The following is a 26,356-nucleotide window of genomic DNA, read 5'->3' on the forward strand; positions in this document are numbered from 1 at the left end:
TTCACTGCTGCTCAGATACGTAGATGTAAAAATGGGGTCTTCACGGGAGATTTTTTTTTTAACATTCAATCTGATGGAAGTTGAAAAGCCTAACGGATGAATGAAAGCCTTACAAATCTGCTGGAGTTGTTGTTTCTCACAGTCTTGGCGTTACCGAAAGCCTCGAGCAGCGGGTTGGACTGCAGAATGATTTCTTTGACATGCTGTAGGGAGACAGAGGCAATGAGCTGTCAGCTACGTCACACACACATCTGTGCAACACACACTTGGACCTTGTCACTCTTGCACAACAGACACAGACAAATACAGATCCACTGGTAAATGACGTCTGGAGGACATTATTTGCTGGTGAGAAAATGTCTTAAAATGGAATAGCAGACAAAGTTTCTCCCACTTCCATTACTTTAGTCCTGTGTAGAAAAGAAACCTTGTTTTTCAACCTTGTTTTTCAAGTCCTATTTTTATACTTTAATCCATGAAAACTCACTCCAAAACTTTCGACCCTATCTGAAATATTGCAATAATAATTATTTGGCATGACTTTTATTTTTCTTTACTAACAAACAAAAATATGGTATGGAACGATTATTCTTGGCAATGAACATATGAATATATATTTGGCTGTTATCCGTCCTCACCCACATGTGAACACACCATAAACAAAGTGGATAAAAATGCTGTAGCTGCACTGAACACACCACAAAATGTGTGTGAAGCTGAAGGGAACCAAATGACGGAGGAGTTATCCACGCAGGAGCAGGACGAGATGGAGATGCAAGCCCAAGTGGGCTTTTATGACCCTTTTACATTTGCTGCCTAAAGAAGATTTCAAACGTAGCCTTGATGGAAGCAGCTCTGATGGGATTAAGTCATAAAATCCCACTGCCATCATGGTTTAAGCACTTCCTCATCAAACTTCAGAAACTTCATCAAGCTTAAAAACTGGACATCTGCTGGTTTGGGGGTGCTGCCAGATGGCTTGAGGGGGCTGGGTAAATAAGAGTTGCTGATGGGCTGATAATGGGTGATGAGGATGACGATGTGTTGTGTTTCACTCTGTGCTGGTGACATTCTATCATTTGTACAATTTTAAAGTGACTCCGTAATGTGGACAAGTAAAAAGTATTTTAGGAACACACTAAATTCAATATATTACACAACCAAATGAACTGAATATGTAAAAAATAATAGAGTTTATCCATAACCTTCATCTCAATGATCTTTGACCAAAAACTTGTCAGTCCAGTGATTAAAATACCTTTGTTGCATGTTAGGAATCTCAAACACATCACATATTGTTCCAGCAGAAGAGAAAAAAACAGTCCTCACCTGTACTCTGGGCCCGCCTCCTGACACTTTGGAGATGTAGCTCATGATATATTTGGCTGCTACCGTCTTCCCTGCTCCACTCTCTCCACTGAAAAACACACAGCACGTGTTGTCTCAGACACAATCTTCCCTCCTGAGTCACAATCAACCTAATGAACCGACAGATCGCATGTGACACCTGATTTCAAATGTCAGGTTGAATGATTTATGCACATCTTAATGGTTTTTGTTTGACATATTAATCAGTGAAGAGCACCGGTGTCAGAACTGCTTTGAGCAGCTGAGTGAGTTAATGAGTTAATATTTTAAGGGCTCGGACAGGAATGTCCCCACATTAAATCCTATTTTCTGTATGAATCACAGTGGGTGCAGACTTCAAAATGGGTTTTTATCCACATCTTACTACTTATGCACGACAATTCATATTACTTTCATGACATTAACACTCAAAAACACAAAAAAAACATTTGTTTTTAAGCTCCTGGTGGCAATCTGATGTCACAATCCACTTTGTAGTGATGCCAGTTGCTTTTAATTGACCCTAATCCATCACCATGTTTCATTAAATGAAAAGTGTTGGTCTTTCGCTTTGGCTGACACAACCCTTTACAACTGAGACTGTTAGATGTAACTGATGCTGACCAGTTTGCAGGTTTATTTCAGGGTTGGGGGCTTCTGTGTGCTTTATCCTCCTATGCAAAGATAACCTGGAACTCATCAGATATGCTGACCTGCTAAATAAACAGGTGAAACCCCCACCCCCGCTGTGTGTACACAATGAATTCACTGAATAAACCTGCGTGTGTTTTGCGCAGATATAAGCATATTTCAACTCGGAGGCTAACGCTGTGTTGGGCTAAACACATCTGGACAGACGAACGCTTCAGCAGCAAGTTGGTTGTCTGCGTTCTTCCTTGCCTCTCACTTAGCTGGGGTCATATTTACATATAAATATGTAGTCAGCTGAGTGTGTTTTTCTGTCTAGAGCTATCAGCTTGGTAAGGTGTCTGTGACAAACACAGCTGCAGGCTGTTAGAAGCTCCCAGAGGAAGTAATGGGAGCCACTCTTTTATAGAGCCACATGGTTGAAACCCTCCCCCTATATACTTCTGAATCCTTGTGCATTGTCTGGGCTCCCTCCCCTCAGACTTGGCGACAAAAAGAGCCTTGGTTTTATTTTAAATTTCAGAAAACTTCCAGAGCTCTTTCTGACAGCAGCAAAAAAGAAACAAACAAAAAAAAAAGCTGCAGCAGGAGTTTTAATCTCATTTGGAGCCCCTGGACTGGCCACTTGCTCCAAGGACAAGTTATTCAATATCATGCAGAAGTTATGGATTAACTTCCATGAATCATTGCTGACACCATGAGAATCCTGACGTCCAGTTGTTATTCAGTTTGTAAAACTAATAAAGCTTTCTGAATTCCCACAGTTTTGACACAAGTTTGATATTTCTTGAACAAAGTTTTCCTAACATGAAACACTGTTTGGCCTCTGCCTGAAAAGCATCACCTTCTTTTTGTATTCATGCTACCAAATGATATGTCTGAGTTTAATGCTAAAAGAAGTCAATAAAAAGGAGTCGAAACGTCTTTTTAAATTTAAATATACAATAACAACCCATCAGTCAGAAATAAAAAAGTTGTGATTCATTTGCTTTGCATATGCTCCAAAAGCATTTTTGTTTAGGGACTGAGTTTACTTCAAAAGATGTAGTTGTGTGCAGTGGGCTGCGAAAAGCAGATGGCATAAGAAGTAAATTAATAGAGAAAACTGCTTTTTCCACATTGCCTTTAATTCACGCAACTTCTATATTAGCGTGTAAAGCACAACACTGCCCTTCACGTTGCAAATTCAGAGCTACCTTTTCCTGCTGAGACCATATTTATCATATAAACCACTTCCATGCTTGGATTTGTTAATTTGGTCCATCATAAAATCTACCCCAGAACCTTTCTGTGGGAAACAGAAAAGCAACTGCTGGATGTCCAAACAATGGGGGAAAGTGCTGAAACAGGAGTCATTTATCATGAGCTAAGCAGTGCAGCTACCCCACAGCTCAGGTGACTGCACTATTGGATAAAGCCTCAACCGTGACACATCATTTATCTCTCTTCTGCTTTGCAGGTTAAAAGCAGCCTCTGATAGAAATCACACAGGCTTTAAAAGCATCATAAAACTTTATTTTTACATAAAAAATGTTCACATATTTGCACTTTTTCCACCTGTAATTTGCATAGCAGTGAAGCTAAGAAGAATACGCAGTGGGTCAGCTGTTCCAACAAATGTGGTAGAACCTGTTTGTTGTCCTGCTCCCCTCTAACCACTGTCAGGAGCTGCACCTCAGTTCTGTTATAACGCCTCACAGATCACTTTGTACAGATACTTATCTGTAGCCTCTGGTGGTCAGATGCCATGAATTTACAACGCGTAAAGCAGGCGAACGATGATAACGTTCTTCTTACCTGATGATGACACACTGGGCTTCACAGTCAATCATCATGTTTCTGTACATGTTATCTGCCAGAGCGTAGATGTGAGGAGGGTTCTCGTACTGAGCCTGAGAGAAAATAATTTGACAAAAAGCTGAGATCAAACTTTTAGAAAAGTGCAGAGGCTGTTTATATAAAACCAAGCCTGGAAAACATTTATTAACAGGTGATACTCCAGATTTCTATTCATTTCATTTCATCCTGTTTAGGGTAAAGGAGGGGTTGGAACCTGAAACTGGACCGAAGACAGGGTCCACCGGGTAAGTTGCTAATTATTTGCAGAGCTAAATTTCTAGAATCGCTAACATATCTAATGAAAATCTGATTCTACTTTGCATAGTAATATTTATGTGTGTCACATAGTTCCAAAAACAATCAAAAAAGATTTATTTAGTCTCACGGTTGTCCTGGGTGACATCCTGTATTATTTTGCTCATGGACACTTTAGTTTATTTCCACTTACACAGCATCCCTATGTTGCGAATACTCAGTACAGCAAATGTGACTTAATCTGTCTTTGAAAAGAGTAGATAATAAGAAATGAGCCAAAAGTGATGAAGGACTAATGACAGCTTTAGTCTTTTCATTAGATACGTGGCAATAGGTCATATAGAATAGCCTAAAACGCAACTGTACATATTTCCAAGATTGTGCAAAGTCTGCACTGATTTCAAGATTGTGAAATGGTTGCACTAATCTGCACTAGTGCACCAGCCAAATCCAAAGCTTTCCAGCTCCGAAAAACAACTTGGCACCGTGCAAAGCTGAACTTTCCTCTGTAGCATCATCTGATAAAACAATGGAAATCTGAACCTGTTGCCTATTTACACAACTACAATCAGGCAGTGTGAAATTTGGCCAGTGCGATGCTGAATTTTACACATTCAGGTAGGATTTCAATTCCTCCATTGTGTTCCTGGTTTAAGCCAATACCCACTCAGCAGGCCAGCCAGGAGAAGAGGCAGATGTGAACAGGCTGTTCTGCGAATGTCCTGCCAGGCCTTGTCTATGGCTGAGTCGAGTTTCTAACAGCAGCAATCTGTGCCAGCCCGCTGGAAAGTTCTCACCCGGGTCAATTCAAAGCCTTTGTCTCTCAGATTGATGCCATTGTAAGGCCACAGGCAAACCAGTGCCACTACACCATATGAGACAGCAGAAAACATTCTACAAAAGACCACAGTAATACAGTATCCTACTTACTGCACCCTGATACATCTCCACTTCTTTTTCCCCAAAGTATGGCATCTGCTTGAAAGGGTTGACAGAGATGAGTACAGGCCCGATATATGTCTGATGAGGTTTTATATTAAAGATAACAAAGTAGAAGTTAGTAAAAACCATATACCATCAAATTAAAGTCACCTTTAATTGGTATCATTAAATGTAAACGTTGTGTACAATACATAGAAGGTCCACGCAGAGGGAACGGTGATCCACAACATCAAAATGACATTTAAAAAGAGGAAATAAATGAGCATCTAGGACTGCTATGATATTAAGAAAGTGCAGCCTTGGCATATGAAGTGATTAGGTCAGAGGCTATACAAGTATCCAGTGCTAATAAATGAGAGAACACACTGGTGTGTTGCACTGCCCTGAAGTCAAAAAGCAGCTTAAGGCAAATAAAGCTGTTATTATGGGTGGCCTGCAGCGGCCCACAGTCAAACAGCTACAGCTATTTATTCACCCAATTCAAAGGTCTGACTCAGAGATCTCGAGTCCAGAAGTTCCTGCATTCAGTAAACTTCATAATCCTGGTGACTGCCAGGACAAGGATGAAGCTTTATGTAACGAGCTGCGTCGTGAGACCTCTGCGCTCCTTTTCAAAGGGGGTTATTCATTCATTCATTCATTCGTCAACTTGTTTTACGTCACGAACAGCTCATGCGTGTGGCCACAGCTGCACATTAGAAACACCAAACCTCTCATTTGTATGGTGCACTGTATGAAAATGACAGCTGTCTGAGCAGCAGTTTAAATACCAGCCACAGTAAAAAAAAAAAAAAAAGTTAGCAGCAAACTTCTTAGTCAGAGAGGCTGTAGATTTATGGAGTCTGTTATTTCTCACAGTCCCTCACATTTTGCTCCAGAGTGAGATAAAACTTTGGTGGAGCAGAAACTAGAGGTGTGGTTGGAGGTCTGCACAGAGAGGCCTTTTGCCCCCTGCATACAGCGGAGTCTCAGGGGGAAGGCGTCACCTTCCAGCACTCAGCTATTACTCACTGCGATGCTGTCAGTGACCACTCAGCTATTCTGGGATGAGACCAGCTCGGATATTTCTCACTGAGGTGTGGGCTGCCGCTGTGAACCAAAGGATACAAAGATGTAGTCATCCATGTATCTCTTCTTGAGGTTGTCCACGATAGCGTCCTCGTTGATCTTGCTGAGCAGCACCATGTCGTCCACGCCGCTGTGTTTGACATTGTGGCTCTGCCAGTGGTAACGGTAGTGGCCCCGGCTCCCCTGCAACAAAACACACAAACGGGACACAATGAGAATGGACTACAGTATTTTCCGCACTATAATGCTCACCGAAAAGCCTTTTATTTTCTCAAAAACCAGCAGTGCGCCTTATAATACAGTGTGCCTTATATATGAAAACATGATTTAAAAAGGGTCATTCATTAAATGTGTACCTCATAATCAGATAAGCCTTATAATCAGTGTGCATAATATATGAAGACATGTTCTAAAGTAGGCCATTCATTGAAGGTGTGCCTTATAGTCCAGTGCGCCTTATAGTGCAGAAAAAGTGTTGTGAACGCACCGCGACGTCATGGAGCTGCAGCTTTACAAGCACACTCAGTAGTACGGTTTAATCATGCTGTTGAGGTAATCAAAAACACAATGAGAGCCAGGGGAAGCCTGGTTATTATTACAGAACCAAGAAGTCCAAGTGTGCACATTTTCTGACCCCAAGTATGATGAGCTGTGTTTACTTTTGAAAGAGTGCGTGGTCAGATTCCCAAAAGTGCTTTGTCTGAGTGTTAAAGATGCTCTGACTCAACTTTTATCCTAGTAATATGGTTTCTCCCCTTGCATTCCTGTTTTTGTTTTAGCAGAGTGCCTCTCCAGAGAGCTGAGGTCATCCATCATGCGCTGTGAGTCAGTGCTGTCTGGCTACTGTGGACGAGGGTCACACTGTGCTGTGAGTCTCTTTCTCCTGGATGGAGAGCAACTCAAGCCGCAGAGAGTGTTTGGGAACATTAGTCAACGCGTAAGTTAACTCTTGGCTTCCTGTCTCTTTAGTGAGGAAGGAGAAAAGTGGGACTCTAGACAACATCATTAAAGGAGAGGAAATAAAGTCCTTCACACCAAAGATGGATGCTAATTTTTTGGTGGCTTTTGGGTGGTTTTACCAGTCATTCCAACTCTTTGGTCTGAAGTCTTACCTATAAGCTGACAAATTGACACTGAGATCAGATATCTGTGGCGACCAGAGGACGAATCCCATCGCTTCCGGTGGATCGATGACTCACAGAGTCAAAGCTACCTTCAGTTTATGTGTGAACACAGACACCCACATCAGTCTTATCTGAATTTTTTCTTCAGTGCAAATTATGAAATGTTTTATGACATCACTTTTATTGTGAGCATGTTAGCATGTTGATGTCAGCATTTGGCTACACTGGACAACCTGAAAGAGCAGCTAGCAGGACTGATGACTGTTGGTGGTGATTACTTCTAAATGGGTTCTCATGAATATATATATATATATATATATATATATATATATATATATATATATATATATATATATATATATATATATATATATATATATAAAGAATATTGCAATATTGAAATAAATATTACGGTACTTTTATTTTGAGAAATTAATCATGTCAGGTACATTTTAGGGGATGCTTTTGCTTTTGAGTGGGGTATGTTTCCACTTCGACTTTTTCCGGACACTTTAATCATTTCCGCTGCAGTTGAGTATAAAAATGCTGAGTAAGCAATCTCACATTATCCAGTAAGTAGATGATGCTGCTACTTGATGCTAATAGTTATTGTGTTTCTGTTTTCTGTTTTGGCTTACAGATATTGTGCAGTGCTGCTGATTTTGGTATTTTGCATGAAATATAATATCATACAGTTCAAGAATAGGTAATGTTATATTTACGCAATAATTTACATATATACTGTACATCCACTGCCCAAATCAATGTTTGGCATAGTAGACACCAAACACCAAAAACTGATTAAAAAATAAACCACTGAACAGTGTTCAGTCTTAGCCTTTAGTAATTAACGCTCCATTACCGAACCAACAGGAGTGGCAGCGTGCTTTTAAGATCCTCTGGAGTGACTTCATCCTTTAAAACAGCAGAATTAAAACCGCTTTACAGACTCATTCATAGTATGGGAGACGGTGAGGAATGTTTACAGCTTGTCAGCCTGATTCAGGAGATATTTTCCCTCCAGAGGGAAGCAGAAAATGATTTCTTCATTAACACAAGCAGAACATTACTGGTTTTTAGGAGCTGCAAAGAGACATGCTAACTCCTTCACTCATCACAGTGACGCAGCAATGTGATCCCACAGGGACAAAAAACACCTCCTGACAATGAGTAACGAGTGAGGGGGGAATCTCAGCCTCTGAATGCAGTTCAAGAGTCTAATTCATGTTGCAGACAGTCGACACAAACAGACACAGGCAAAACAAAAGAACAGACAGAAATGAGGTCTGACTGCATTAGTTAATGTTAATGGTAGTGGAAAACTCAGAGTGTTAAACTATAAAGTTGCTAAATAAACCTGCTTCACTTTCATAAGACAAAACTGTAAATTTGACTCTGAGGACCTTAAAGTGTCTATAGGTTTTGACAAAGAATAAAATAAAAACCTTCAAATTTAAGGAACTTCTCATATTGCATGATTATTCACCAGCAGAAGAACAGTAAAGACTGCAAGGTAAAATTACTGTGTCAATAAATATACAAAGTCAGACCTCTTCATTGTATTCTGCTAAGTGTCTAGTCTTCCCCAATATTCAACAGCGATCCAAATAAAAACTAATCCAAATTCCAATTGTACATCTGACCCGACAGGTTTCCTATAAATATTGAATATTTTTAACACATTATTGATAGAAAATGCAGAACAATCCTTGTCTCACAATTTAAAAGGAAGTAAAAAGAAATTCCTACAGCTGGACAATTAAGAAGTCCTTTCTAAATACATGTCCCACCCTTCTTTTATGGAAACATTGTCACTGAGTTTTCTCCTAACAGTTTATAATGTTGAAAATTAGCATGAAATATTTTAAAAAGTAAAAAATAACAAACAAATTGAAACAGTCTATGTAAAGTACATCCGTGCATCTGCCCATTTACACAGATTTTCCTCAAAATATTCCACTTTTTCTGCATCACATGACTAACCCTCCCACCAGGTGTCATGGAAACCAGTCAAGCTGTTGATGTGTAATCTCGCTAAGAGACTGAAAAAACAAACAAACAGGTCTGCTTCCACTGAATATATCACTCATTATATCACCCATAGCTTAAAAACGTCTTCTTATTCAGGGAAATACTGTTATCGCTTTGATGGCACCTTCTTTTTGGAAGAATACTGAGAGATGAGAACCTTTTCTCTGAAAGCACTCCTTCAGAGAGAGTACTGGCTCAGAGACAAAGTGAAAACAATCAAACATGCTATATTTAGACCCTCTGCTATGTCTGGAATGAAACTGTACAGATTTGAGACAGGAGAGGTAATAAACTGGACAAGTAGGAGGTAAACGTCAAATATTCTGAGATTGTTTCATCTGTTTTGATTTAGACTTGGTTTAATGAGGCGAGAGGACTAAAGGGAGTTGCTGCACTGAAAACGAGGGCCGTATACATCCAGTCACCTGGGAGTTGGCTGAAACGACCAAACTTCTGCTGGTTGCAGAGCTGATTCACAGCCGCTATGCAAAAAGCCTAAAGGGGCCCTATTATGAAAATCACACTTTTTCAGGTCTCTACATATACATAGTGGTCCTCCCTAACCCGAACCAACTCCTAGAATCTGGTAAACAAATGTTCCCTACATCAATGGATATTTGGAGTTTTAGGAAGTCATGGCTCTGAACGACTCAAATCAATCATATTGCGCTAGATTCCCCGTTCTTGATGCCAGACTAGGCACTCTGCAATTGGACAGAGTATTGGACAATATGGATTGGTTGACACGCCCAAGGGCGTGGCCATCCCCAAGACAGAGTTATTTGCGTCGGATGTGAGGCAGCATGGTAGTTGCTCAGTTGTTGATTGTACGAATCAACACCAGTGTTTATTTTTCATCCCACCCAAAGAAGAACAGAAGAGACCGTGTTTACATTTCATTTTTATGGCAACGTGCAGCTACATCGCCTGCACGTTTGTTTGTGTGTGGAACCACTTCACTCCAGCCTGTTTTAGCAATGAGGGTCAGTCCAGACGGGGCTTTGCCTGAGACTGATCCTCATCCAAGGATCACTCCCAACCATACTGGACCAAGGACCTGCACCCCGGTTACAGGTAAGTCTCACCACATTGATCTTTTTAGCAGTTGTCTGTTAGCATGAGTGATCGAGTTCTATTTGGCTAATTAGGTGGTGCTGCTTTGTTTCGTGTTTGCATGTGTGTGCGCTCCAACACGTGTGCGTGCTGAACCTGCAGTATCTAGGTACAACGCACATAAGTTGGTCTCATATTTTCTTATTGTTTGTTAGCATGAAGTCATGCTATGCTAGGCTATGTTGGCCAATGTGCTTTTTTCGTGTTTGCGTGTTGCGTGTGTGCGCACGCTCCCACATGTGTGTGCATGCTGGACCTACAGCATAAAGCTAAAACGCACGTGAGTTGGTCTCATATTTTCTTTCCTATTATCTGTCCGCATAAATAAAGTCAACTTATGCTAGGCTACGTAGGGAGTCGTGCTTTGTTTCGTATTGCGTGCGCGCACGTGTTAGAGTCGATTGTTGGGCGTCATAGCGACAACGCACATAGGTCTGTCCTCCTTATCCAAAAGCAGAACATTGGTGTCCTGAAATCAGTCTCCCTCTTCCTTGTGCATCCATTCAGCCTACTGCTTCAAGGGACGTGGGGGGCCAAACTGACCCAGTGGACACCCATAGCTGGGCTTGCATCAGGAGCTAGTATGACTAAGCCACTGTGGCTCAGTGTAAAAGAACTGAGCAAGCCACAAAAATCAACATTCTGTGTCCAAGACAGTGGTGCAGTGCGCGGACGACCGACGCTCGTTGCGGGGGGCGTGGGGGGGGACACCCCACTTTCTAAATTTTTTAGAAAATAGGGTTGTTTTCCTGCATTCTGGTGCATTCTGAGGACAAAATCTTCTTTTCAGTTTACCCACAAAAATACACTAAAGTCAACAGTTCAAGCTGAACTATCTTTATTTCTATCCTACTTTATGCAGGTATGAATGTGAGATTCAACAATTGAAAACTTCCATTCACTATGTAAAGATACAGTCATACAAAATATTACTCAATGTTTACTTGTAAGTTTTACTTGGACTAGAAGACATTTCAACTTTGACCACCACCAACACCATTGATATGTCATAGTTTTATTTTTTTTAATTTATTTCTTTTAATTCAATAATATGATTTTTCATTTCAATTTAAAAAGGGATTAATGAGGATGTTAACATAAACTCTACTATAAAACACTGGATTCTTTTGATCTATTGTCCTCACCTTGTTGTACACAAATTCGCGGGTTCAGCTTGTAAAAAAACAATATTTTGTTTTTCATTGGACGAGAGGAGGTCATGACCCGTGTGCATATTTAATGACCGGGAGCGTTCAGGTCACTTCGGCTATTTCCGTCGGCATGCTTTGGCTAAATTCTGTCGGCATGCGGAAAAGCGGTGCTGGCACCGTCCACTAGCGGAAATAGCGAGCGCCGCTAGCGAGCGAGAAAGTTTTATGTTTTAGCCTTTTTTCCCTAAAAATAAGAACGCCACTGTGGCTAAACAGTCTAAAAACCTTGTAGCCAATCTGGAATTTACTTTGCCTATGGCGAAGTGGAGAATGGCTAGCGCAAGCCCAGCATACTGCTGGTACACAGCTGTCCTTCAGGACTCTTCATTCCCACTATAGAAGTAAAGGTATGTACAAGTCATATTCCACACAATATGTTTTAATAAAATTGGTTAAATAGACTAATTTTCTAAATATTGTTGTGTATAGGTGTTAGTGAATGCACATGTGTTGATAGTAGTTCAGTTTAAAAAAAAAAAAGGTTGTGTATTAGAATATTCCAGCAAGTGAAGTGAAGAATTTAGTATAAAATTTTGAGACAGATTCATGTATGTCTTATGATATTGTTTTGGCTCATTATTTCGTTACGTTTGGTGTACCCCTCTACAAGATCCACTTTCCAAAGGCTTTTGAAGGGACAATGCAGAGTCAAACCTCACAAGACAGAGCCAACATTGAGTTAGTGATGCAATATTGTAATATTTCAAACAAACATGTTTTGAAATTCTGTTGGTAATTGCTCACAACAAAACACAGTAAAAAGTAACCATACAGATAAATAAATTAGTAGCAAGTACCAGGATGTATTTTGAACATAATTTTTCTAAACAAAGAAATGAATCAAACAACATCAATAACAGTAGATATATCTGTGTTTTATTGAACAGGTTTTGTAGCTGACATGTTGGACCTCATATTTGACAAAGTCTTGGTGGACCCCGTGCCATACACAAATGAGATGTTGTCTATTCCTGTCCCAGAGAATCTGTCTGCCCAGTATGAGCGTCTGGACAAGTAGGAGGTCATTGCCAGCTACATGACCAGGTTCAACAGAGACTCAGTCTAAATCCAGGTTACTGGCCTTTGTCTTCAAGAAACTCTCGGCGTATGCAAAGGACCACTCAGGCTGGGATGACGACCCGGATTCTGCGTCCTAAGAACGACTTATCGATGTATTGGTCTCAGACGTGAAGGGCCATACTCGGCCCTCAGTACGTGACCGGCCATTTGTAGGGTGTACACGTTTAGGTACACAGGCTGGAACCCAGGATGTTGAGTCATGCACGGAACCTCATCAACCTCCTGCAGACGGCTCCTAACCTTCGGTGAAAAACATGGTAAAGGTCATTTGAATTTATAATTGTAAAAGTAGCCAAATAGAGACATAACTTTGTGGTTTAGCTGTGAGCTTGCTACTTGTGGTATCCAAATAGCAGATGTTTTCTGCTCCTATTGGTATCCGTTCAGTGTCCACAGGAACACTTGTACAATAAACAGAAGGTGAAGACATCTCAAAATAGAGCAGATAAAGGCATCACTGCAATATGGCTACATCAATTCACCATTAACCTGGTGTGATGGTGACAGGTGTTAGCTCCGTGTGTCTTGTTACAGAGGACTGCCTCAAATATTTAGCTGCTTAGTAACGGGTTTAATCAATGTGACATAAAAATAAAGTAACTTATCCGTGAGCAGAAGCTAGCATTAGCCACATGTAATAACTATCAGAACCACCATCAGACTTTACTGTCACTTATAGAAATACAGGAACGTTTTAGCCTTTAACGTCTGTATATATACACAACATATAAAATACATAAGACATACGACATTATTACTGTGCTATAAGAGGCGGGAGTAGAAAAAAAAGTAGCTACCGGATGATGCTCCGGTCCTGTGACCGGAGCATCATCTGTGACACAACACAGAACCAACTAAGTAACGTTCACACGTACTAACCATCTAGAAACGTCCTGCAGCCGCACAGTCGGTGTTTCTTCAGGAGCCCCCGCTTCTGGGTCCGACTCAGGGTCATAAATGTACGGCGACACGATGGGTCCTCCGAACGCCATAATGATAACAAATGTAATGCCGGTCAGTGTCCCGTTAGCCTAACGCTCTCCTTCAGAGGGGCGTGGCCCAGGTGAAGGAGGCGTGGACCAGCGGAGCTCATTAACATACTACAGCCGGAGGCTGAAACGTGAGTATCTCAGATGAGCGATTTTGAAAAGCTGATATTTAGCACCACAGATCACTTTAGGTCAAAATATTTGGAATACAGTCTAGTTGGACATTTGGTGAATGAATGACATTAAGTTAAAAATACATCATATGGGACCTTTAATAATTCCACATTTTTTATCTAACACCACTCATATTGACAGTACAGCAGATTTATTTTTATCTCAAAATATCCTTTAATAATTCATTTCATATGCTGTAAAAAGTAAACAAAGAGTGTCAAACATTTTCTGATACTGTAAATGTCTGACTAATATTTTCCTACAATTATGTTTTATGATCCAACAAACAACAAATCACATTGTCTCAGAATGAAATCTAAGCAGCTGAAGGCCTCTGATGGAGGCATCACACTGTACGCACACACACACACACACACACACACACACACACACACACACACACACACACACACACACACACACACACACACACACACACACACACACACACACACACACACACACACACACACACACACACACACACACACACACACACACACACAGGGGACATCTAGTACAACTACATTTTACAGTGGCTATAACAACTCCATCACCATAGGGACCACAGACTTCCTCTGGAGAGCAGCAACAAGGCTCACTATATATCCAAGGTATCTGATAACAGACACATTGCCTTCTGCAGAAATTGGCTGCAGATTTGATATTTTGATTCACATCATAGAAATAAATTAAAAGGTTATATATATAAAAGAGGGGGAAGTTTTGGCTTCACTAGTTTTCCCTCAAAGACTCAAAAATAAGCGGATCATCCAAAACCAAACTGTGGGACCAAAGACCAAACCTTTTCCCAGAAGTTAATACTGTACAAAGGAATTTCAATACCATTACTGATCCATAAGCCGAGGGTTTCCCTTTGTGAAAATACCATAACCTTATATGGAGAGTGCAGAGCAGCTCTGGCTCGGGGTACAGGAAATGGCTGGGTTTGATTCAGAATTATAAGCTGCACTGCTGCCCTCGTTTCGCCCTCCTTTGCCATTCTCTTTTTCCACACAAAGACCCGGCGTGCAGTCGGCCATGTGTTGGGACTATGTTTCTACCCAGTCTGAAAAAAATATCTGGGTATGAACCAGGAAAACGTTTTCCTCTTTACTAAAAGTAAACAGGATATCAGTCAGTTTGCATTAAAGAAATCACACACTTTGAAATATAAAAACGATTGAAGACAAACTTTTGAAACTGGTCATATATGGTGAGGGCGAACTGAACAAACAATACTGATTTTCTCACAAGCACCAAGCTAAGTGTCCTGGTTGTCAACATACAGTTGAAGCCCGTCAAAAAACCATCTTAAGAACTATTATTCATAAGTACTAATATTACTGCTTAACTAATGCTGGTACTTAAAGCTGCATGAAATCTCTGTCATGCACTGTCAAGGGAAATGTCCAAAGGATTTCAGTGGATGTGAACTCGAATGGGAACGGCCAGCTTCAGCAGAGACCCCAGCCTGATAAGCTCTCATGCTTTAGATTAGTGGTGCCACCGTGTACCAGCTTCCTTGACCTTACTACACAGTCAGTGCTGCTAAAAATGTCATGTTCCCACAAATGAAATACAGCAATACCAGTTGGCAAAATCATAAATATCACATCTGAATTATTTTAGATTTGGCACATATAGTACCATGTTTTGGGTTCTAGTGAATTTCCAAACTATTTTTAGCATTTATCAGTGATTGTGTTATGAAAGCACTTTTGGTGAAAGAAAGAATGACAAAGGCTTTAGCAATCTAATCTGAGAAATGAGTCACGCAACTAGTCCCAGTCTAGATGGACAAAACTTTGTAATAATCTCGTAATAATTGTCATGATTTTTGGTTTACTTTCCAAAGAAGATCAATTCTATTAAAGCTGTAATCTATTCCTTCCTATTTGTAATTTTCTGAATGGTTTACAAATTATTTTAAAACTCTAACACCAATCTGTAGCCTCAATGTAGACAAAAGGGTTGGGAACTCAGCTGCCAGTCCCAACATTTTATGATAAACTTTATTGCAATGATATCATTCATAATCATAATGGATGGTGTCTGATGAAATCAAAAATTGCAGAGCCATTACTACCTGACACATATGGAAATTGCATTTTGATGGGATTCATAATTTTCTGACAAAGAAAGGTTGATGCGGAGAGTAGAGAGAACATTTATGTGTGTTTTGGCTCACGAATAAAAGCTCTTGAATTAACTACAGCGTGGCTGAATGTTATTCATCCTGTCATTCATACCTCTAAAGCACGTTTTAATGTGTTAATTAAGCATGTATTAATATTCTTCTCATCAGGCTGTCCCTTCAATGCAGCAGCTCATTTATTAATTGTCAGCCTTGTCCCTGTCTTTAAATCTAAATATGATTCATATTAGTTCATTTATTCTGCTGTTATGTTATGTTATGTTATGTTATGTTATGTTATGTTATGTTATGTTATGTTATGTTATGTTATGTTATGTTATGTTATGTTATGTTATGTTATGTTATGCACCCTCCACTTTCTTACTACCACCCAACCTTCACAGGTCAATGTCATCAGCTTTAGTCGCATCATCAGCCACCACCACCACTGTTGTCTGGACTCCATGTGGAAGTAATTTTACTTCAGATTATTGGACAAAGATGCACACTATCACTACAAATAATCTATGATATTTGCAGCAGCACATGGTACATTGTCTCAAACTGAGAATAAAAACATCTTACTGAAATGACAACAAAAGCATCACTTTGTGTTGTTCAAGCTGCTCATTATTAATTCATCTCTCTTTAGTTTTTTTTAACAATCCTTAAACTTAGAAACCCAATGAATGAATGAATGAATGAATGCTACCGTTCTTTATGTTGTCAGTCTAGCTATCAGATTTATTAACTTCCTTAAATGGACCAACAAGGAGTAAATTTCATTGGAGTTCCTGCTCATGACTCATGCATTATCATCACAGACCCATATGCTTAACTACCGTGACAAAAACGCACTAAGTCTGCTGGGCTGGATTCAAGATACAGTAACTCTGAAACCTCTGGAGGTTAATTACTGCACCAAAATGAAGCACTCTACATAGAAGATTGTATGCTGTAAATAAATCCTACAACTACTTCTGGATGACATTTTAATTATCACCAAGACTACCCACTCTGTGATAACATAAGTCAGGAAATAGTTCCAACACACGTTCTCCCCAATAATGTGAGGTGTTGAATGAAACCTGTCTGGATTAAATTTAATTTCTGCTACTGCTTCAAATGTATCAAAGTCACAGACAATGACAGCTCAATGAAAATTGTTTGTTGATGCAAATCCGCAGTTTGAAGAATTCAGGATGACAGTAAGAAACCTGTTGTTTCGCCTGTCAGCAGGCGGCTGAGAATTTACTGTAAGATCTGTTCTGATTATATGGAGAAAACTGTAGCCTGCAGCCTTAAATACAACCCTCTGAAGACAAACTGTGTCTTTTGAAACATCTTATTGTTGTTAGAAAAGACTCTTGCTGGTGTCATGAGTTTGTTCTGTGCAGAACAATATATCAAGTATCTCCAGAAATACTTTTATTATATTGGGAAACAGCTGATAATTGCACGTAGACATTGAAATTACATATATAAAAAAAACAAATTAGGTTAGGTTCTTGTTTCTTCACTGGTTGTTTTGAGAAGTCACAACATTTAATTTATAGCAATTGTTAAAACTTAAGCAGCATTTACATTTAATGACCTGGAATTAATCCGTTTACCCTCAAAAAGAAATAAGAAACATCTTTTCTAAGATTGATCAAAAAAGGGTTCCTTTCAGGTTATGTATCATTGCCCTTCATAACCTGAAAGGTGACAGTTGTAGTTTGTATTGACTTAGGACAGCATCATAAATAATTCAGACCAGCAAGACTCATTCTCAGTTTCCATGTCTAGATTTCTTACACCAGTGTGGCTCCAAGCTGCTTGAGGTCAAAATACAAAAGGAAAATGAAGCACTTTCTTCTGCCAGGGGTTTGGTAACATGAACACTGACAGGTTAATATGATGTTATAATGTCTACTAATGTCTACAGGGGAGGGCTGGGTACTGTCCATCCCAGAGTAAGATGACATAATGACCAAGTGAAAAGTGATCCTGAATGACTTTTAATGCATCTCAGACTGAATTTTCAGCTTGGTAAGTATATAAAAGCATGGAAACATGAGTGTTGTTGACTTTAAACTTCCCAAATTAACAAGTTTCTTAATACATGACAGCAGGAACAAGCCTGCTAATAAACTATAATTTCAAAGACAGTGTGGTTTAGGGTGGAACACTTTAAATACAAGAAAAGAGACATGTCACAAAGCTCTGTTTTCTTTTTACGGTAGCCTCGGTAGTGGCTGAATGTAAATAAACCATCTGCAGTGGAAATTCATTCATAGACATGCCTTTTGCTGCAACACAGTCTCAAGCTGTAGTCACTGAAATCTGAACCAGCACCTTTGGTAGCAACAGAATACATGGGGGGAAAAAAGCAAGGCACGACTGTTTGAATCTGACACAGGGTGAAGCATGACAGAGTGAAACATGTTTAACAATCAAACAGTAAATAGTTTGCTAAATTATCATCAAACTCTTCGGTGCTTTCTCTGTTTCCTGCTACTCATATGCTACTATATGCATCAATCATTTCTTGTTGGACTTTGACACTGTCATTGCGTCAGCTTGCTGATGATTATGTACACATTAATGCACCTAACATTTCATGTTCTGCAGTTCATGCACCATGGACGGAGAACTATGAAACTGTAGTAGCAGATTTATCAAAGTGTTACCAGGAGAGAAAAAAGCATTTCAAAAGTCAGGGCCCACAGTTATTAATCTTCCTTCCAGTATGAGAAACTAAATAAATCTTTGGACTACATATTATTAAGAGTGCATTTCCATTTTTTTTTTAAGGCAGGCTCACTGGGTGTGGTGCAAACACACAATGAATGGGATGTTTAAAGACTTTGTCGATTTACCAAAGCAGTTAAATTGTGCTAGAACAATGACTCAGATGGGAAATTCATACATTAGCATCACCAAAAAAACATTTTTTTTTTAAATGAATAAGTAAATCACTGCATTGCTTTCCAGTGACTGGTTGAAAGAGTCCCATCCAGCACTGGTTGATGTGGAACATTGTAATTCCCCTAAATAAATAAAGATGCCAAATGTTTCAAGAAAAAACAAAACAAACACATGTTGCGTGTTGACAGATGTATTTATCTGGAGCAAGGAAAGAGAGTATTAAATGTCTGCTACTTTGATTTAGAATCGTTAAGTTTGCTTCCTCCGCTTCACATCACGAATGAAGCTGCTTTTTATGAAGAAAACAAGGTTTTGTACAACAAAAAACACACAAACAAAAGACTTGAATTGTGGTTTGGTCAACAAAGATTCCTGTGATACAGGTACTTCACACTAACTAACAACGTCTGTTCACCATAAAGAAACTAAAACCACACATAGAACCAGTTTTTGCTTTCGGTTATATCCAACATTTATTTACAATTTGCACTGGAATAAATACACCCTACTGTTGATCACAATTGATGCGAATAACTATTTGAACAGTCTGTTTGAACAGTCAGGCTTTTTCAACCAGTTACTCTAGTTACTTTGATCGTATTAATGAATTGTGAGCCTAAGTCATGTCAGGAATATGACAACAGCAATCAAACACAAGCCAGTCATTGTTTTCCCTTATTTGTGATATCATACATGGAAAAAGGCAAACCTACCGCTACCTTTGAGCGATCTGGGACTGTTTTCTATCCACTGACAATCTAGTATCATTTCTAAGATACCTTCTGCCCCTTCCAGCAACTTTCTTCTTTGTGTTATTTATTTAATGTTAGAAAAAATGATCATATTTGTTTTGGATTATTACTATGGTTACATTGTAACAAGGAAAAAACCTATGTGGTCTCTGTTATTAAATTAGTATACAGTATAGTGTATATATTTAGATTCCCATAGACACCCTTTGATACCCATTTTTTGGAATCTTTGTGCACATGCACCATGTTTTCTCATACAGATGTACAGAAAAACTTGAGAATAAATCACAAAAACATTTCATTTGTGTCAGTTTTGGCATGGTTGGATGAGTTTGATCTCTTTTAAGAGGTTAGTAGTTCATTAGTTGTGTCTATGTTCTCCAAAGTGTACCAAATGATAGCAAGAGTCGCTTCCAAGCCTGAACAAGTCATGAAGTGGAAAGAAAACACTAGAGGCCACTTCTCAACAAGATAATTGACAAGCACACAACAAAATCAACCAGGTCTTGGACTGAGGACTATTCCCTGTCGGTATTATTTCGGTCTGCTCAGCACCAGATCTTAACCCCATAGAGAATATATGGACATATTTCAAGAACACAGAATGTGTTGTGATCCACTTTTAATTACTTGTATTTGGGAAAAGACTGGCTAGAACATTTTTTAACTATTATCTTTTTTTTGTCCGTGAGTGTATTTATTAGGAATAGGAAACAAAATTGGATGTTTGTGTGTGAAAATAAACTCCAGTTCAAGACAATACTTTCCCGGCATTCTACTCATGCATGATTCCACAGGCAAGAATGAACTGACTCAACTCTGCCATGGAACACATGCCAAAAAAGACAACTTATTGAAACCATCTAATTTTGACTTTGTTTCCAGTCAGTCTTTTCATGCCTTTATAAACAAATGCACCAGCTGACAGGCCTTTTTAAAGGCTTTGACTCATTCCTCTGTACAGATCATCATCTACCCTTCTGTCAGACTCTGCCACATGGTCTCAACCAAGAATAGGAACTTACATCTTCACATTTTTTATTAATTTGAACACTTCTCAATGAATAAAGGTTGATCTTAACCAATTAATAAAGAACGGATCAAAAGGTGGCCTCCCTTTTTGTTCAACCTGTATATTTGACATATCATTTATGATATGACAGACCTTTAATTTCCCTATTCCAGAACAATGTGAGGAAGTATGTTTTAATAATAGCAACCTAACAGCTAACCTAACCAGTCTGGACTTAAAGCAGACAAATGAGTAAAAATGGACTGTCATTGACACAAAAGCAGAACACTGGTTAGCATGGAAATCTGAAGATCTGATGACTGGAGCATCGCTGCACAGGTTCAGAGTTCTGCATGGTCCCTTTCCACAAAGAGGGAAGTCAAACATGCAAATAGATGAAAAACATGCCAACAGGAAACAACAGCCTGTATTATAATGTAAAAACAAGACTAATAAACTTAGAGCATTTATAACAGAGTCATATCCTCATCACTTTTCCTTAATACTGTTCTAAATCAAAGACAAGTTGTCTGTTGAAAATTAATTTGGAGAGATTTATTTCAGCGCTAAGCAAGACAATTCTACATAATGGTCTAGAGCTTTTTTGATGTCAGTGATGATGATGTTGAACTTGGACAAAATTCAGTTGAAAACAGTACAAACTCTATTTAGCTACAGCTTGATCTCATCGAATAAGCTGATCGCCCCACTGCAGAGGTTGTGTTCTCACCCAGGTCCATTTGTTTGTTGGGTGGTTTGCATAATTATGCAAAAAGTATTGGGTTGATTTCCACAAAACCTGATTGGCCAAGAAAGATACCATTGAATTTGTTTCATGTTGACATAAAGGAGTGGAAACAAGAATTTCTCCATGTTGTTTAACCCCACAAGACATTGTCTCTTATTACACAACAACTGCTTTCCACAAACCTTTGAGGATAGGTGGGAAATGGGTCAGACAAGAACCCAGTAACTACTGGTTTACAAGCAGATAGAAGGCCTTTAAGAGCTTTTTTTCTTTACTTTGCAAGATTTGACATTTTTAAACATTTTTTATAAATATGCACCAGCTACCAAACTAATTTCTGCTGAATTTTGTGAAATGGTACTGCAGGAGCCAGATAAGCTAAATATATATGTGGTGGACTTTTCAACCATAACAGATTCATACAGTCCACTGAGTGTGGACATTGCAAAATTTGGAGATTGTGCCATGACTGGATGTGAAACAGTCATTCTAAAAAGGCGCAGTTTCCAAAGGTTAAATTCACTATTCTTTGAAAACCAGTATTGTATAAAGGATATAACATGGGTTTGGGAATGTGTCAATATTTACAGATCCACTGTAAATAATAGCGATGCATTTATTCAAGCTATCCCAACTTTATTGGAATCTGGGGTGTAGTGAGGAGGGCTGTTTTCAATTTCAATTCTACAGCACAGGTAGAAGAACCTCAGTACAGACCCATCTACAAATCAGAGGTCCTTAGGGGGGGGGGCACAGTGATGCTCTCACTTGGATGCTTCAGTCAGCACACAAACATTGTCACAGTGACAATGCTAACATGCTGGTACAATATTTATCACACTCCCTGCCCTAGGTTGGTGTGTTATCCTGCATATGTTTGATAGTTATCAGTAAAAACACTAGAAAGTTGAAGCTGATGTGAAGGGCAAAGGCATTACAGGTATTTATATGTAATTATTATATGCCAGCTCAAGTGAAACAGAAATAAAGAGAAAGGATAACAAATTGATTGGCTGAATTGATCTTCAGTTTTGTGGTTCTTAACTCCAGAGAGATTTACAAGTGTGACAGTAGAAAAAGTCACCACTTGTGAGATCTGTCCTCAGAAAAAGAAAAATTTAAGTTATAAAAAGGGGTGTGCAAATATATTGAAGCACATTGACAAGCCTGACGAGTTCCCCAGGTCCACAGAATGGGTCCTCATCCTGTTTCCAGAGCAAAGGCTTGAATTCCTCAGCAAAAATTTCAACAGCAGTGATCGGTTTGAAAATGAAGCGCCAGCTTTAGGGGAGAAGGGGGGGGGGGTTCTCGGTACACGCCTCCCTGTAGGAGCAACTAATGTGAACCATCTGCTGTCATGCCGACGTTCTATTCAGCATCTGGCACAGAGGGATCTGTGAGTGATGCTTGTGTCTTTTATCCCAGACAGTAAGGATGACAACCAGTCCATTTCTTCTATTTCTACTTTCTGCATGAGCCAACACTCTCCTCTACAAACTGGATATACTTATCTTGCTTATGTATATTTTAACAAATGCATTTTCCTTGTTTGCAAAGTTTTATTTCCAAGCACTATTATTTTGATAACTCTATTATTTGCTGTAAATCAAGCTAAATTTTTAAGGGTGCACTCTAAATTATGTGAGGCCAAAACCCAAAAATGCTTCAGTAAAAGAAAACTAACCATAACTGAGTGAGTCACAACTTCACAAAAGCAGACTTAATGAATGAAAGTTTTACATTTTTCAGGTTCAGTCATCTATAAAAAGCTCATAACTGCTGCATGTTATATAATCTGTGTCCTTTGAGTTTGTCTGAAGAACAAAAAGGCTAAGCAGAACACAATAGATGTAAGAATACCAACAGGTTTCAGTCTTAACTTCTGTCTCTGTGAACGATGCTGTGATAAGATAAATGACACAAAAATGCATGAAGCACACTGAGCACTCTTACAAGAGACATATGGCTCCAAGGATTATCAATCATTGTAATAGTTTAACAGTTTAATGCTCAGATTCTTAAGAAAAACCCCAAATAAACTATAAATAATTACTTTTATTCAGATAAATCAGAACACTATAAGTTAAAAGTGATGTCTCAAGCAATAAATAAGATTGTTTCCAAAACAACCCAAGGCCACAATACCTCCACCATAACTTAGCTCTAGGTGTGTCTACTGCGGGGATGGCATTCAGTAACCAGGAAAAACCTGTAATGTGTGCATGAGAACACACACACGCGCGCGCGCACACACACACACACACACACACACACACACACACACACACACACACACAGACAAAAAGAACACACCACCTGACAATTATTCCCTTGTTGTCACTTCCTCAAGAACTAACCATTTTAGTTTAGAATTTTTGAGAATAGACTGGTGTCCCTTTACTACATTTTATTTATTTATAAGTGATATTGCATCTCTTTTGGTGTCATTCCATAGGGTCAAATGCAACAGCTCAGGGTTATTCCAGTTATAGATACTTTCCCTCCAATAGAGTCTGACTGTGGGAAACTGTCAGGATTAAGAAGAGCGTCAGGGGATCACACACAGATGAGGTGACCATTAATTGTCAAACTCATGATTCACTCCAAAAAGCCAAAAAATAGCCCCTAGCTGAATTTATTTTTCTCATTTTCTACAATGAGTCACAGCTTCAGAGACGGGTTAAGCATGGTATAAAGTTGTTGATAAGAAGAGTTTGAAGATAACCATGACAGTATTTGGTTTCATGTTAGGATTTTATTTTGTTGACAAGTGATTGCGCATGTTTCTTTTTTAGTGGATCGCAAAAGCTGCGTAATGTCAATCCATGGGTTACCTATCTGGATAATACTGGCTGTAAAATGATGTCATAATATCCGCAAATATCACTCACCATCTTCGATGAACACAACGCTCTTCTATGTCGTACTCCCTGCGATCCAATACGTTTCACTACTTGCGAGAAACTCTGAGGGTTGAGTGTTACAAAAACAAAAAACAAACAAAAAACCCCCCTCTAAATCTACTGACAAAAAAAAAAGAAAAATCCAAAAGTTTACACCAGAAATTCCCAATAAACTCCTGAACTCATGGATGCGGCTTCTCAGCTGTGTTCTCCGTCCATCGTTGCTCACAGATCGGAGGAACGCTGACAGGAGAGCAGCAATATTGAACACACTCCGGCCGTGCTCTCAGAAGTCGCCTCTGACACATTACACAGCGAACCGACCCACAAGCTCCAATCAGAAGGCGCTGGACGCGGAGGCGCTTAAATATTCATTCTGAGGCCGTCTGAGAACAAAGCGGCTGCGCATGCGCGGCTTCATTTCTCTGCCGCCGCCGTCTGTCCGACTAATTTCATTTTTAGTTTTTAAATTTGCATTTATTTTATTTTTTTTAAAAGATATTTTTCAACAGTAATTCCACACCAGTCGTCAAATTTTATTTCTGTTTAGAAATGTAAATGCAACTTTTTGGGTCATGTTAAGTGTCTGAGTTTGTTTCATTGCATTGTGTGAAGTGTTTGTCTGTACAAATAACTATTTCAGCTATGTCAACTCAAAGGCCTGCAGGAAACTTCTTTTGACGTGCGATGGGTGGCACTGGTATCCATTTCTTACAACCAGGCACCGGCTAGACTCGTCTTGAAATGTTGTCGGGTGATGAGGCGAGTCTTTGGGTGTAACCTGTCTAACAGGCTGCTTCTGTTTATGCACAGCACACAGTGCGGGTGAGTGTCTCAGTCTACATGTACTTATACACAGAAGATGCAATTATTGAAGGCATATCACAAATATGTACTCACCTATAGTACATATTACTACTCTGTAGTGGAAGAAAAAGAGGCCAAAAAATAGCACCGTTACAATATATAAATAAATGGATAAATAAATCTATAATTGATCAAAGTCAAATAATGCAGTAAATGCAGTGTTTTGTCGCCACCTCGTGGAATTTAATAGTTAAAGCTTTTTGGCTCTAATATTAATCATAGATAGATAGATAGATAGATAGATAGATAGATAGATAGATAGATAGATAGATAGATAGATAGATAGATAGATAGATAGATAGATAGATAGATAGATAGATAGATAGATAGATAGATAGATAGATAGATAGATAGATAGATAGATAGATAGATAGATAGATCATGACATTGAATGGAATTGAACTGGCAGGTTCACCTCCTGAACACTGCTGAGGTGCCCATGAGCAAGACCTGGTCCCCCTACAGAGTATCAGTAAAGTTCAATTCTTCAATATTTCAAACTAAATAATTGGATTTGAGTATGACTAAGCTGAGCTATACAGTATACAATGCGGTAGAACTGGTAAGGCAAGAAGTTTAGTTTATTGTTATTGTGCAACCCCTCATATCCTTTGTGAACTGGCATTTGAATAACCATTTGACTGGCAAGCGCCCTCTTCTGCCCTTCACCTGCTCATGCCTGCACACCTAAGTGCGTCATCAGGCCTCAAGAGAGTTACCTCACCCTCTGCACAGTCGGACGACTGCCTGCGAATCGCTGATTCATAACTTGCCTTTGAGCAAGTTGGTTGTGTCTGTCATTGTCTTTTGAGACTGATTTGGAGTCAGTTTTACATCACCGTGATTCTGATGCTAAACAGTGGAAAAATAGAATAAATAAATAAAATTAAAAAAAAATAAATTAAACTGAATTTAAAAAGGCCTACTGTTTGATGCTTTAATTATTTCACACTAGATGACTTAAATGTATTAAAAATGAATGGTCGAAAATGTACGGCAATAGTGGAGATTTTCTAAGATACACGCCCACGACACAGGTTCTTTCTAGGACTCATGGGAGTTGTAGTCCACAGATCGTTTGACTCGGCGAATGCGATCAGATAGTCGTAGTTTTGGAATAATAATATGACCGATTATTATCATTTAATATCAAGTGAATGTAGATTTGATATGTAGATTTGTCTTAGAATATAGGTGGTAGTTTTA

The 26,356-nt window shown here is 39.1% G+C and overlaps 1 protein-coding gene across 2 annotated transcripts in view; it reads right to left on the reverse strand.

Moving 5' to 3' along the window:
• Positions 1-24,601, reverse strand: part of myo1ea (myosin IEa) — a 45,802-nt gene extending 21,201 nt beyond the window's left edge. For both annotated transcript variants that reach the window (XM_068320508.1, XM_068320498.1), the window contains exons 1-6: positions 24,272-24,601; positions 6,139-6,282; positions 5,020-5,109; positions 3,793-3,887; positions 1,330-1,417; positions 114-203 (exon numbers count right to left, since the gene is read on the reverse strand). In XM_068320508.1, coding sequence (XP_068176609.1) covers positions 114-203; positions 1,330-1,417; positions 3,793-3,887; positions 5,020-5,109; positions 6,139-6,282; positions 24,272-24,274 — 510 coding nt within the window. In that variant the 5' untranslated portion in view covers positions 24,275-24,601. The remainder of the gene's footprint in view (positions 1-113; positions 204-1,329; positions 1,418-3,792; positions 3,888-5,019; positions 5,110-6,138; positions 6,283-24,271) is intronic.
• Between the last annotated feature and the right edge of the window lie 1,755 nt (positions 24,602-26,356).

Source organism: Antennarius striatus, chromosome 1 (genome assembly GCF_040054535.1).
Source record: "Antennarius striatus isolate MH-2024 chromosome 1, ASM4005453v1, whole genome shotgun sequence".
NCBI classification, from domain to species: domain Eukaryota; kingdom Metazoa; phylum Chordata; class Actinopteri; order Lophiiformes; family Antennariidae; genus Antennarius; species Antennarius striatus.